Raw genomic sequence first — 14393 nt, forward strand, 5'->3', positions numbered from 1 at the left:
AGAAATGGAGGTTAGGCCACCACAAATGAAAATCCTCCATAAACAACACTTACCAAGGTGACAGGGAATCTCATCAACGGCCAACCACTCCTGGTGCTAATTGTCCCACAGGCTTCATTTTGTGTAATATCAAATATTTATCATCACCAGCTAAAGAAGACTGTGTTTCGAAATACAAAAGCGATTATGTTGAAGGTAGCGAATGGCCAACGGGAACAAATATTGCAAAAATAACTGTCACTGACAGAAGAAAGCCCTTCAGATTCGTCATTTTAACAGAATTTAGTCATGATATTATCATATCATGCAACTTCTTGCAGGAATCTCAAGCAAGCATGGACTGTGTAAGATCAGAGTTCCAGATTTACAAAGCTATTCCAACAAACCAATGTAACAAAGATTTTACTGGGTAATTGTTTGCCGTTGAAGATGTTGTTATCCCGTCATCATTAACAAGACAAGTTTCAGTCATCAGTAATGATGCACAGTTAAACTGTGAAGCCTTCATCGATTTCAAAAAGCTACTCTGGCTCAAAAAAGAAATCTATATTCCAATGACAATCGTAGGCATTGTTAGTGGTTGGGTTTGAGCTGGTGACCTGCAGCACACCAGCCAGTGACACTAACCACTACACCACATTGTGTACACCAGAGCTCATGGCAACATAACATTTGGCTCCTTACAGTGAAATTAAGGCCACAGTGTCATAGATCCAATAATTCGCCCTTGCCATAGATTGATGTGTTGTACTTGGATATTATAGCAGTTACTGTTTGTTGTATAGAACTAAATGGACTTGGCAAACATAATGGAAAAAGTAGTTTAGATTCTTCTCTTCTGAATCCTGACAGTCCATTTTGATTGTAATGAATGGAAGTACTTTTAAGTTTCCACCTTTTGTAACTACAATTACACGTAAAGCAAAAGTTGCTGAGCCAAACAATTTGGACAATTGAGTAATCTAAAAGCATCTGCTGTAAAGAGCTTAGTGTTGGATCCCTGCAAAAGAATGTATTTTACATGTTGTTATGCCGAATTAAAGTGCTTTCATGATTTGAATGCAATACTCACATTCATAAAAGTATTTATCGATTTAATTTGTTACAGAGGTCTAAGTCTAGAGGGAAATATGGAGAACAGTACAGCAGAAAGGATTTGGAAGAAGCTGTATGAAGGGTGTTAAAGGATGGCTGGTCAGTTTACAGACCCAGTAAAGAGTTTGGCATACTTTAAAACACCATAAAGGATAGACTAAGCGTTTGTGCTGATTCTGCAGACTGTGCTGTCTTGAAAAAGGGGCACGCCTTCTTTTTAACAAAGGAAGAGGAACTAAATTGGTGAAGAATGCAATTGAAATGCAAGAACTGGGCTTCGGATTGTCGGCAAGTGATATGTGTTATTACGCTCACAAATTAGCATCAAAGAGACCTCAAGGGAACCTATTTGGGGAAGAAAGACACAAGGCAGGATGGAACTGATGGAGTTCATTTGAGAAACTGTATGGCTTATGTTTACGTCAGCCAGAAAATCTATCATATCAGAAGGCCACAGCTTCGAATTGTTCTAATTTGAACAATTTTTATAATGTGCTAAGTTCTGTGTATGGGAAAACAGGGCTGGGGACGAAGCAAAAGGTAATTTGGAATCTAGATGAAATGGGATTTCCAATGGTGAATAAGCTGAGCTAAATTGTTTCACCAAAAGGAGCAGAACATTTCCAGCAGCAGACAACTACTGAAAAGGGGGAGACCACAACAGTTGTGATTGCTGCCAATGCTATAGAGCTAACAGTGCCACTTATGTCTATTTCCTAGGGGATTCGTGTCACTTGGAGCTTGAAGGAAAATGCTCCTCCATTGAGCCAGGCAGCAGTGTCAAAAAATGGTTGGATAAATTTGGAAATCTTGAAGCACTTCATTAACCACATTCCTCCCACTCATTTCTAGACATGTCTCTCCAGAAGCTCTAAAATTCAGACAAGAAATTGGCATTATTTTTGTTACCTTTCCATCACATACCTCTCAGATTTTACAGCCATGTGATGTGCCCATGTTTGGCCCTCTAAAAATGGCTTGAAAAAGGAATGTGAGAGACTTTATGAAAACTTCTTGTTAGAGGCCTACAAGGACAGACTTTTACCATCTGTTCAAGAAGTCCATGGACGAAACCATAGCTCCAGCCACCATCAAGAGTGATTTTCCCAAAACTGGAATTTTTCCCATGAATAGAGATGCCATTCTGGATGTTGCTTTGAAGGTTTCCCAAGTTCAAGAGACCATTAATGATGTGCAAGTGGATCTACCTGAAAGAACAATAGATGGATGCATATCAGCGGAGGAAGAAGGAGCTGTTGATAATGTGCCATGTGAGATAGAAGCATCAACAGATCAAACTGAAAATATCCAGGAGGAAATTAACATGCCTCTTCCAAAATCCGTAAAATCATGGAAAAAGGGGTAACATGCAGCTGCTTCAACCAGAGTTATTGTTGATGAAGGCATGTTGGTTGCAACAGGCCTAAAGACTCCTGAAAAAAAGGGAAGCAGGCAGAGAAAAGTTAAAATAAAAGGGGAATTTTCCAGCAGAGAGGCAACAAGGAAAAGTGAGCACCTCAAAAACTAGAATGGGAAAACAGCAAGCATGTGCACAAGTAGTATCTTCAACAAGACAATGTATGCCTGTACGGAGAAGATTAATAAGAAATGTAGGAAATGATGGCAATATTTGTTCGTCATGTAGTGGAAATTACGAAGATGATGATGATGGCCAAGAGTGGATTTGGTGTTGAAGTGTGAGTGCTGGTTTCATCAGTCTTACCAAAGACTGAAAGAGTACAGTTCACATACCGTTCATGCACTGAGGCTGATTCTGATTAACTAGAATCACATTTCAGATTTTAAGAACTAACTTCAATTACATTTCCAATTTTAAGGTTTTGTATGGCTGCAGTAATTAATTTTGTTAATTTTATTATTCACTTTTTTGTTAAATTATGTAATTAATTAACCACATTACATTTGATTACGTCACTTATAATAATTTGGTGGTAGTGAAAACAGTACATGTGAAGTGTATGATGTTTTTGTTTACATTAAATGATGTTCTAATGATACAAAAGTATAATTTTTTTAATAGAATTATAACTGCTACTGTGAAATTACTCAAGTGGTGTTGCAAAATTGCCTGAGTTCTTATTAATACAGTAAAGTAGCACTATTTTCACAAAGTTTTTTTGTATCTGAAATTCAGCTTTCAATACTTAACATTTATACCAACGAATTATACTACTTTAACTTATCATTTGATACAAAAATTCCATTTTTAATATATTTCTTTTAAATACTAGAGACAAAAAACCTTAATACTGTGAAATTAGCCGAGTTTGCCCTAATCTAAATATGGTATAGCTGAAGGTGAAGTGATACTGCAATGGACACTGTAAAACAGTGCTACATAGATTGAACTGAAGGAGAAATCAACTCCGACAGAGCACAAATTGTGGAACAAAACATTCCTATCTCTGCAAGGAATCTGTACTATTCTGTGATGGAGCCATCATATGGTAAACATATAGAATGAAATTAGAATTGTAGCCAGTCACAGTTCAATCACTTCAACAAAGTTAGATCTGTTGCATGAATCCTGGCACAAGGTCAACAATAAGGCAAATGAAGAAGTTAAAACACAGTGTTATGCAGTAAACTACTTCCTGTCATGTGGTATATCCATGTCTCGTGCCCAGAATCAATCTGCTTCATCTGGAGGAGGAGGAGGAGGAGGGGGGGGGGGGGTTGGATCGACTAAAAATCTGCTATGCATCATCAGTTAGATTTGTGCCCGATATAACTAATAGAGAGAATGCTATCTTTTCATGCAAAAATTGTTTATCCATATCTTGCCAGGAAATGCTGTGATGATTCATTCAACAAGGCTGTACTGATTTTTTTCCCCCATCCTTGTCAATCTCAGTAGTACAGCCTATCTAATTACAGCACACAATTGAAGTATTATGTTCTACTCTCTTCTACCCACATGAAGAATTTTCTTTAACTTTCAAGTTCATTGATATTCAAGTTTTTTCCATAAATTTAAGTTCATTGTTTGGCTGTTTGTCTAAAAAAAAAACTCTCTGTGTTCAAGAAAATGGCAGTATCAGCGGAAACACGACTGAAAAGGTTCTTACACTATGGATCTGAACTTCCATGTTATGAAGCTGGTGCATGGAAAATAAATATTGCCTCTCCAAACTATGAAGCAGTAGAACTGACATCAGTTGATTCTCTAATTTCTGAAGGGAAAGGAAGTGATGTAGTAAAACACATAATTGAGGTAAGAAGAATAATTTGTGGAAGTTGAAATTAATTTGTATTAATGTTTACATCATGTTAGTGATTCCTATGCTAAAATATCTACGGAAATAAGGTGAAGGAATGAATATATAAGGAGGAATAATGAAGGATTAAGAAAAAATATTGATATTTTGGATGACATCAGAGCAGGGTATGTTGGTTAGCATATTCTTAGCTCTTGTTTCATTTTATTCTTTTTCAGTCTTGTTTTCATACCTTCTTCCTTTTTATCCAACTTTTTTCCAACTTGTTTTATATTTTATTCAGCATCATTATTGCATGGGCAGAAATAATTAAGTCTTGTAAACAATGCCAAAGACACAGACACACTTCACTCATCTTGGTAGAGATGGGACTAATCACGTGAGATTGGTTTCACCTATTCTAATTTGACTATATAGTTTTCAAGAATATGGAGGCAATTGTTAATTGACTTCACTCACAGTCAACTCAGGTGCTAATATAAGATGTGTTAAGTCAGTTCCAGAGAACTATGGAAGGAAATGAAACTTACTGGTGGGTTAAAACTATGTCAGATGAAGACAATTGAGCTACCCAAGCATGACTCAATTACCCATCCTCACAATGTTACTTCCACCAGTGCTTGGGAGGACAGGGTGTGAGTTGTGCTTGGATAGCACTGTTTGTAGAGCACTTGCCCATGAAAGGCAAAAGTTCTAAGTTTGTCTCAGTCTAGCACACAATTTTAATCTGCCAGGAAGTTTCATATCAGCACACACTCTGCTGCAGAGAGAAAATCTCTTTCTGGAACTATGGAAGGTTTTGTGACCTAAATAAAGCAGCAGCCAAGAGAAGCATACCAGAGAAGTCCAAAAAGATTATATGCCAGTATGGCATGAGGAGACAAGCAGACTTGCTGCTGAATTTGATTGAACAACCTCCTATGAAACAGTGCCAAAGCTTCAGAAATCAGCGAATCATGCCAGGAAAGCTAAATAGGTGAAAACTGATGTGAGTATAAATTTAAGCCATGCCAGCATGACAACTGGGCTCCTGGTCAACACCACTGAGGGAGTGACCATTCAAATACTGTTGAGTTTCCAGAAAATCGGTCTTGCTTTATTTTTCAACTACATTATTATAATCACATCGACTGTTGCAAGTCTAAAATTATTACATATCTGAAACAGCGGAAAGACTCTGACCTTTCACAAGCTTCAAACTAATCATATTGCTCGTCCTCACCCACTCATGAAAGGTTGATTGTACACAGAATAATGGCTGAAATGTTAAACCCAGTAGATCAAGCTGGATCACATCCGTGTTCTTGCTACACTGATCAGGTCCACCCTTTAACCAATTACGAGGAAACTGGATTTGACAAGGAACAAACAGTCGTGGTTTTTCTAGACTGGCTGCTGTGTGTGACAGTCTGGGGAAGAGTACTTTTAATGAAACAGTTCCATACACAAACTCATTCCCTTACTGGATAGTATGCTAAATGACAGCCTGTCAGAAACTTCCTGGCAGATTAAAACTTTGTGGCCGACCGAGACTCGAACTCAGGACCTTTGCCTTTCGCAGGCAAGGTAGGAGACGAGATACTGGCAGAAGTAAAGCTGTGAGGACCGGGCGTGAGTCATGCTTCGGTAGCTCAGATAGTAGAGCACTTGCCCGCCAAAGGCAAAGATCCTGTTTTCGAGTCTCGGTCAGCCACACAGTTTTAATCCGCCAGGAAGTTTCATATCAACGCACACTCTGCTGCAGAGTGAAAATCTCATTCTGGAAGCCTGTCAGAAGTTCACTCCTACCACAGGCAGAGTACATTCCACAAATAGAACGACGGTCTGGCTTTGAGTTAGCACTGCCCCCCCCCCCCCCCCCCCCCAAGCCATCAGGGACACCAGTCCTCACTTCTGAGCCGGAGAAGTGTAAGTCGTCTTTGGCTCCTCTCGCCAGGAAGGGATCCCTGGGGTCACTCCCTTCCCAGGTTTCTGCTAGTGGGAACGATAATGCCCACCAGTGGCTGAAGTGCTTAAAAGCTTCATGATACTCCTGTCCCAGAGACTGATTCAGTGAAGCCCTCCCAGCGAGAGAAACCCAAGGAGCAGAGAGTCAAGTCCAAAAAGAAGACCCCTAAGACCAAGGAAATTGCTGTGGCACCCATACCACCGCTACCTACAAGCTCTGCGTCTGGGAATGACGTGGAGATTCTGACGTCCACTGATGACTTAGATCTCGTCGGACCCGCAGACATAATGGATATAGACTGCTTAGGCAATAAGTCGGTGGCAGGAGGTGACCCTGAGGCGGAAACTGCCTCATTGAATGTTCCATGCCTTCCCAGTCTCACGATGTCATCCTCCAGTGGAATTGTGGTGGTTTTTTCCACTGCCTGTCTGAGCTATGCCAACTGTTAAGCTTTACACCTGCTTTCTGCATTGCCCCCCCCCCCCTCCCTCCCCCCAGGAAACCTGGTTTCCTGAAATGCGGACCCCTGCCCTCCGTGGCTGTAAGGGATATTACAGGAACTGTAGCGACTATAATCAAGTGTCAGGTGGAGTTTGCATTTATGTCCTAAACTCAGTCTGTAGTGCAACTGTGCCCCCTTCAAACTCCTCTTGAAGCCGTGGCTGTCGGAATAAGGACGACATGGGAAATAACTGTCTGCAGTGTATATCTTCCTCCAGATGGTGCAGTACCCCTAAATGCACTGATTGATCAACTCCCTAAACCTTTCCTACTTTGGGGAGATTTTAACACCCATAACCCCTTGTGGAGCGGTTCCATGGTTACTGGCTGTGGCAGAGATGTCGAAACTTTACTGTCTCAGTTCGACCTCTGCCTCTTAAATACTTGGGCCGCCACACATTTCAGTGTGGCTCCTGGTAGCTACTTGGCCATTGATTTATCTGTTTGCAGCCCAGGGCATCTATCCACTGGAGAGCACATGACGACCTGTGTGATAGTGACCACTTCCCCATCTTCCTGTCACTGCCCCGGCATCAGGTGCATGGGCGCTTGACCAGGTGAGCTTTAAACAAGGTAGACTGGGAAACTTTCACCTCTACAGTCACCATTTACTCTCCCCCATATGGTGACATCGATGTGATGGTTGAGCAAGGTGACTACAGCAATCATTAATCCGGCGGGAAACATGACCCCTCACTCTTCAGAGTGCTCCCGCTGGACGCCAGAAGTTGCTGAGGCAATTCAGCATCAGTGTGCTCTACAGCGGCATAAGTAGCATCCTTCTCTGGAGCATGTCATAGCCTTTAAGTGGCTCCACGCCCGCGTCCGGCATCTTATCAAAAGATGGAAGCAGGAGTGTTGGGAGAGATACGTCTCGACCATTGGATGCCATACGTCACCTTCTCAAGGCTGGACGAAGATCAGATGTCTTCTTGGGTACCAGACCCCAACAGGTGTCCCTGGCATTAACATCAATTGCGTGTTGTCTACCGACGCAAACACGATTGCTGAGCACTATGCTCGAGCTTCTGCGCCGGAGAACTACACCCCAACCTTTCACACCCTCAAACGGCAGGCAGATGGAAAGGAAAGTCCTCTTGTTCGCTATACACCACTGTGTACCCTATAACACCCCATTTACTGTGTGGAAGCTCCTCAGTGCCCTTGCACATTGCCCCAACACAGCTCCTGGGCTAGATAAGATCCATGTTCAGATGACTAAACATCTCTCATCTGGCTACAAGCAATATCTCCTTGTAATCTTCAACTGGATCTGGTGCAATGCCATCTTTCCATCGCAGTGGTGGGACAGCACCATCATTCCGGTGCTTAAACCTGGTAAAAACCCGCTTGATGTGGATAGCTATCAGCCCATCAACCTTACCAAAGTTCTTTGTAAGCTGCTGGAACGTATGATGTGTCTGATGTGTCGGTGGTTGGGTTGGGTCCAGGAGTCATGTGGCCTACTGGCTCCATGTCAGGGTGGCTTCTGCCAGGGTCACTCTACCACTGATAATCTTGTGTCCCTCGAGTCTGTCATCTGAACAGCCTTTTCGAGACGCCAACGTCTGGTTGCTGTCTTTTTTGATTTATGAGAAGTGTATGACACCACCTGGCGACATCATATCCTTGCCACATTATACGAGTGGGGTCTCAGAGGCCCACACCTGATTTTTATGCAAAATTTTCTGTCGCTTCGTACTTTCCAAGTTGGTGCCTCCCATAGTTCGCCCCATATCCAGGAGAATGGGGTCCCACAGGGCTGCGTATTGAGGGTATCTCTATTTTTAATGGCCATTCATGGTCAAGCAGCAGCTGTAGGGCCACCCACTCGCCGTCTCTGTACACAGATGACTTCTGCATTTCGTCCTGCACCACCAGTACTGGTGTTGCTGAGAGGTGCCTACAGGGAGCCATTCACAAGGTGCAGTCATGGGCTCTTGCCCACAGTTTCCAGTTTTCGGCCGCTAAGTCGTGTGTCATGCACTTGTGTCAGCATCGTGCCGTTCATCTAGAACCAGAACTTTACCTTTATGATGATCCACTCATTGTAGTAGAGACATATTGATACTTAGTAATGGTTTTTGATGCTCGATTGACTTGGCTTCCTCACCTCTGTCAGCTTAAGCAGAAGTGCTGGCAGCACCTCAATGCCCTCTGCTGCCTGAGCAACACAAACTGGGGTGCAGATTGCTCTACGCTGCTGCAGGTCTACAGAGCCCTTGTTCAATCCCACCTTGACTATGGGAGTCTGGTTTATGATTCGGCGGCATCCTCAGCGCTGCGTTTGCTCAGGCCAGTGCACCACTGCGGTGTTCGCATAGCGACAGGACCTTTAGGACGAGTTCAGTGACCAGCATCCTGTTGGAGGCTCGAGTCCCTCCATTGCAGGTTTGGCGTGCACAATTGCTCTCCATGTTACACATGTTCGTAGTTCTCCTGCACATTAGAATTACCGTCTCCTTTTCCTGCCCATGGTGGTTCATCTCCCACATCGGCGACCCAGGTCAGGGCTTACAATTGCAGTTCATGTGTGATGCCTTCTCTCCGAACTGGAGTCCTTGCCTTTACCACCTATGCTTGAGGTTCATTCACGAACACCTCCATGGTATACATCTAGTCCGTGGCTTCGTCTGGACCTTTCACATGGCCCTAAGGACTCAGTTAACCCTGCGACTCTCTGCTGTCACTTCCTCTTGATTCTCAACATGTACCAGGGCTGTGAAGTGGTTTACACCAATGGCTCAATGGCTGATGGTCATGTTGACTTTGGGTATGATCATGGAGGACATACAGAACAGCACTTCTTTCCAGGTGGCTGAAGTTTTTTCACTGCAGAGCTGTAAGCCACATCTCGTGCTTTTGAGCACATCTTCTCATGCCCAGGCAAGTCATTTCTCTTGTGTACTGACTCCTTGCCTCAAGGAGCCTATAGGCTATCGACCAGTGCTACCCTTGTCATCCTTCGGTAGCGACCATCCAGGAGTCTATCTATGCCCTGGAACAGTCAAGTCATCATTCAGTGGTGTTTGTCTGGACCCCAGGTCATGTCGGAATCTGAGGCAATGAACTAGCCAACAGTCTGGCCAAACAGGCTACGCAGAAACCGCTTATGGAGATCGGCTTCTCTGAAACTGACCTGCATTCAGTATTACGCTACAAGGTTTTGCAACTTTGGGAGACAGAATGGCATAGTCTCAGTATGCATAACAAGCTGTGTGCCATTAAGGAAATTAAGAATGTGTGGAAGACCTCTGTGCGCACCTCTCACAGGGACGCTGCGGTTCTCTGTCAGCTTCACGTTGGCCATATGTGGCTGACGCATGGTTACCTACTCCGTCACGAGGACCCATCTTAGTGTCGTTGTGTCTCACAAATGACGGTCGTCCATCTCTTGCTGGACTGCCTACTTTTAGCCACTGTGTGGCAGACTTTTAACCTTCCCTGCACCCTACCTTCGGTGTTCGGCGACAATGCCTCAACTACAGCTTTAGTTTCACGTTTTATTCGTGAGGGTGAGTGTTATCATTTGCTCTAAGTTTTAGCACATGTCCTTTGTCTCTGTGTGATCTCCACCCTAGTGCTTTCGGGGTGGGGGTTTTAAATTGTTGCAGAGTGGGAGTGACTGGCCTTCTCTTCTACCTGTTTCTTGCGTCTTTGTGGTTTTCTTGTCCCCTTTTGTCCATTTAAGTGTTTGTTGCCCTTCAGTCGTTGTTGTGGTTTATCCTTTCATTCTGTTTTGCGTTGTATAGGTCTCACTGTCTTATTCTCACCCTTGTGGCATTGTTCCCTTCGGAGCAAGGGACCGATGACCTCATGACCTCGTAGCTTGGTCCCTTCACCCCTCTTTTAAAACAACCAACGAACCATCCAGCTCTGGAAAGTGAGGTAACAGTTGTATTTGAAAATTGGCGTATTGGGGCTTTAATAGCAACATGCAAACTTACAGTACCCCTTCTTAGGTGGTTATTTATTTTCTGTAGCGAACTGTTGGCCAACCCCATGTGACATGTTTGTTGTGATCCCTAGTGTCATAACAGCAGAGTATGGAACTTCCTGTGTCTCAAAACATGTCATCACCACTCTGAGTCTATCTTTGTGTTACTGGGCTAGTGGGGTAATACATTCCCCCCCCCCCCCCCCCCCCCCCCCCCCCCCGTGCCACTTTAACTGACCTCTATGGGCAGTAGTGCCTGGAATGGAACCAGAACCAGTGACATTGAGGGGAAGTGGATAGGGCCTCAGAGACTTGACCTTTCAGAACTGGAGGCAGTGATTTGATCTCGATAGGCTCCTCATAGTTAATTTTCCATGATGGTCTGGCCATGGTGGGCGTATGGCAGGAGTGGGAGCTGTATTTGTGTCTCTATTCCAAGTCTCATGCCTCAGTAGTGTGTTTACATTTTGTGGCATGCTGTTGCAGCTGTACCGGTTATGAAGCTAAGTAATGACAAAGTTGTTTGTACACTCTTAGACAGTTATTAAACTAATAGTTTCCAATGGTGTTTTGTGCTGTTTGTGGCGAAATAATGATTTAATAAACTTTTGGAAATGTTTGCTCACTGTGTTTTTTTAGTTTTTTCTGTGTGTTGGAGTTGTGTAGTAAATTTTGGGCTTTAGTTTTCAGCTTTCGTTTCTTATTGTTTTTTTCAGTAACTGTAAAATTTTACTATGAGTGAGAAGTGTGGGCCCTGTCGCAGGTTTGTGAATAGTGGGTTACAGTGTGGTATTTGTTCAAAGTATTTTCGTTGGGGGGGGGGGGGGGGGCGGGGGAGGGAGGAGGGGCGAGGGATGAAGTGGGGAAGCCAATGGGCATTCTGGCAATATCCTCTCCTGGAAGTGCAGAGTCTGTAGTAGAAATATGTTGATAGAAGAGTAAGAGCATAAGATCTATGCCCTTCAGGTGCAGTTACAACAGGAAAAGGAGGAACTAGATAGGTTGAGGAGGGTGAAGGGTGCTGGGGAATGGGAACAGGCAGTTGGCAAGAAGGCAGCTAGGAGGAGGTGGAGGTATTCAAACAGTTGCCTGTGTGTATATGCAATAGGTTTGACCAACTGTCAGAGATGAGTGGAGAGGAACCTCTTGTAGCTGTAGGTGTAGGAAACATGCATCAGTTCTCAGCAGTTAGGAGACCTAAGTCAGTTACAAAGCGTAACAGAAAGAAGAAGGTTCTGTTGCTAGGTAGTTCACACGGTGGAGTGTGGGCCTGCAGTTGCAGGAAGTGTTGGGGAGTGAGTACCAGGTCGCCAGGATTGTGAAGCCTAGTGCAGGATTGGCTCAGTCACCTGACAGCACAGGGGAGTTATGTAGGAATTTTACAAACAAGGATCAGGTAGTGATAGTGGGTGGAGCAGGGAACGGTCTTGATAGGGACGGGGAATATGATGTAGGTGGTGACCTGGTAAACATAGCTACTCAGACTGATGGCACTGATGTGCATTTCGTGCAACTGTTTCAGCGTCATGATCGGCATCATCATAATGCGGCTGTTGGGCACGTTAACATGGGACTGGAGAAGGCACTGATGGCAGAGGGCATGGGTCACATTGCGGTGGTGCCAGTTGAGTCTATCAGTAGATCAGTTTCACTAGGCATGATGAGCACCTTAAGTGGTAAGGAAAGGGTAGGCTGGCAAAGCTTACAGGTGACCGTGTAGTGGGTGGTGGTGCGATCACTCATGGAAAAATTCCTGTAGTAGTTGGTGTTATAGCTGCACCTCTTTTCAGATTGAAGTCAGCTGATAGGTATACCTGTTTAAAAGGAAGTTCCTCTAACTAAGGAATCACCTTCAGGGGACATCATGTTTCCAAGTAGAGAAGGAATTAGCATATTTCATCAAAATATAAGAGGTATTTGAGATAAAGTTAGTGAACTGCTTATAGATGTTGACTCCGAAATTGTTAGTATATTGAAGCGCCACTTACATAATTTGACAATTCAGAGACTTCTTTTACTGGGATACAGATTAGCTGCCTGTTTTTCAAGGAGTTCCTTTGAAGTGGGGGAGTGGCCATGTACGTATGCAACAAAGAAAAAAAAAAAGAAAGAAAAAAAAACAGTATTCCATTTGAGTCTATAGACATATCACAGCACTGCACTGAACAGATATTTGAATGTTGTGCAGGAGCAGTTGAATTTAGTGAAACTAAACTTCTAATTGTTGTTGTTTATAGGTCCCCTAACTCTGACAGCAGAGCATTTCTGCTCAAGCTAGAGAAGGTTCTTGATTCACTTTATAGGAAGTACCAAAAAATTAGTTATATGTGGTGACTACAATATTAATTTTGTGTATGATTGTGCAAGAAAAAGGACGTTGATAGATCTCCTAAATTCATATGATCTGAGCAGACTGTGTTTCTTCCCAACTAGGGTGCAGGGGAACAGTAGCACAGCCATAGACAATATTTTTATTCATTCTTCATTACTAGATGGGCATTCTTTTAGTAAAAGGGTGAATGGCCTTTCAGACCATGATGCACAAATTTTAACTCTAAAAGGCTTTTGTACTCAAACAAATGTCACATACAATTACAAACTATGTAGGAAAGTTAATCCAATTGCAATAGAGAGTTCTTTAAAACACGTCAAAATACAAGAGTGGCAGGATGTTTATAGTGCCAATAACATAGGTGACAAATATAATGCTTTCCTGAACAAATTTCTTTTGCTCTTTGAGAGTTGCTTTCCATTATAACATTCTAAATGGGGTACTAGCAGTAAAAAGGCAGTCTGGGTGGCTGACTAGTGGAATAAGGACGTCGTGTAGAACAAAGTGGGAATTATATCAGAATGTTAGAAGCCACAATCAAACTACAGTAACCCATTACAAACAGTACTGTAAGGTGCATAAAAATGTTATTAGGAAGGTATGTGGTATGCAAATAGAATAGCTATTTTACAGGATAAAATTAAAACCATATGGTCAGTTGTGAAGGAAATGTCTGGTTAGCAGCACAAGGTCGATGATATAAAATCAGTTCGTAGTAAAAATATTTCTGTTACAGATAAATCATATATATATATACAGTATTTAACAATCATTTTCTGAGCATTGTTGGTGAATTAAATAAAAATTTAGTTTCTACAGGGAATCATATAACACTCTTGGCAAATGTCTTTCTGAGATTGCTGTCTGAAATACTCCTCTGTGATACAAACAAGGGGGAGATTGAATCAATGATTAAATCACTGAAGACTCTCCTCGTGGATATGCTGGAGATCCTAGCAGAATATTAAAGTACTGTGCTGCCCATGTTAGCACCTTACATAGCCATATTTGTAATTTTTCTTTTAGGAATGGTCAGTTTTCTGAACGATTAAAGTACTCAATAGCAAAGCCGCTTTATAAAAAGGGGGAGAGGGATAATGCAGACAATTTTAGACCTGTTTCTATGCCATCATTGTTTGCTAAAGTTACTGAAAAGGCTGTGTATGTAAGGATAATTGGTCATTTTATATCACACAATTTGATCAAATGTATAGTTCGGCTTTAGAAGTCAGTTTAACAACTGAAAAATGCTATATTCTCTTTTCTCTGAGGTACTGGATGGGTTAAACAAAAGGTTTTGAACATCAAGGATATTTTTTGATTTAACTAACGTGTTTCATT

The 14393-nt window shown here is 42.6% G+C and overlaps 1 protein-coding gene across 4 annotated transcripts in view; it reads left to right on the forward strand.

Annotated features, from left to right (window-relative positions):
• Nucleotides 1-14393, forward strand: part of LOC126297408 (RNA-binding protein Ro60-like) — a 99328-nt gene that overhangs the window by 18814 nt on the left and 66121 nt on the right. For all 4 annotated transcript variants that reach the window (XM_049988168.1, XM_049988166.1, XM_049988169.1 and 1 more), the window contains one exon: nt 4142-4330. In XM_049988168.1, coding sequence (XP_049844125.1) covers nt 4142-4330 — 189 coding nt within the window. The remainder of the gene's footprint in view (nt 1-4141; nt 4331-14393) is intronic.

The sequence above is a fragment of the Schistocerca gregaria genome, chromosome X (assembly GCF_023897955.1).
Source record: "Schistocerca gregaria isolate iqSchGreg1 chromosome X, iqSchGreg1.2, whole genome shotgun sequence".
NCBI lineage: Eukaryota > Metazoa > Arthropoda > Insecta > Orthoptera > Acrididae > Schistocerca > Schistocerca gregaria.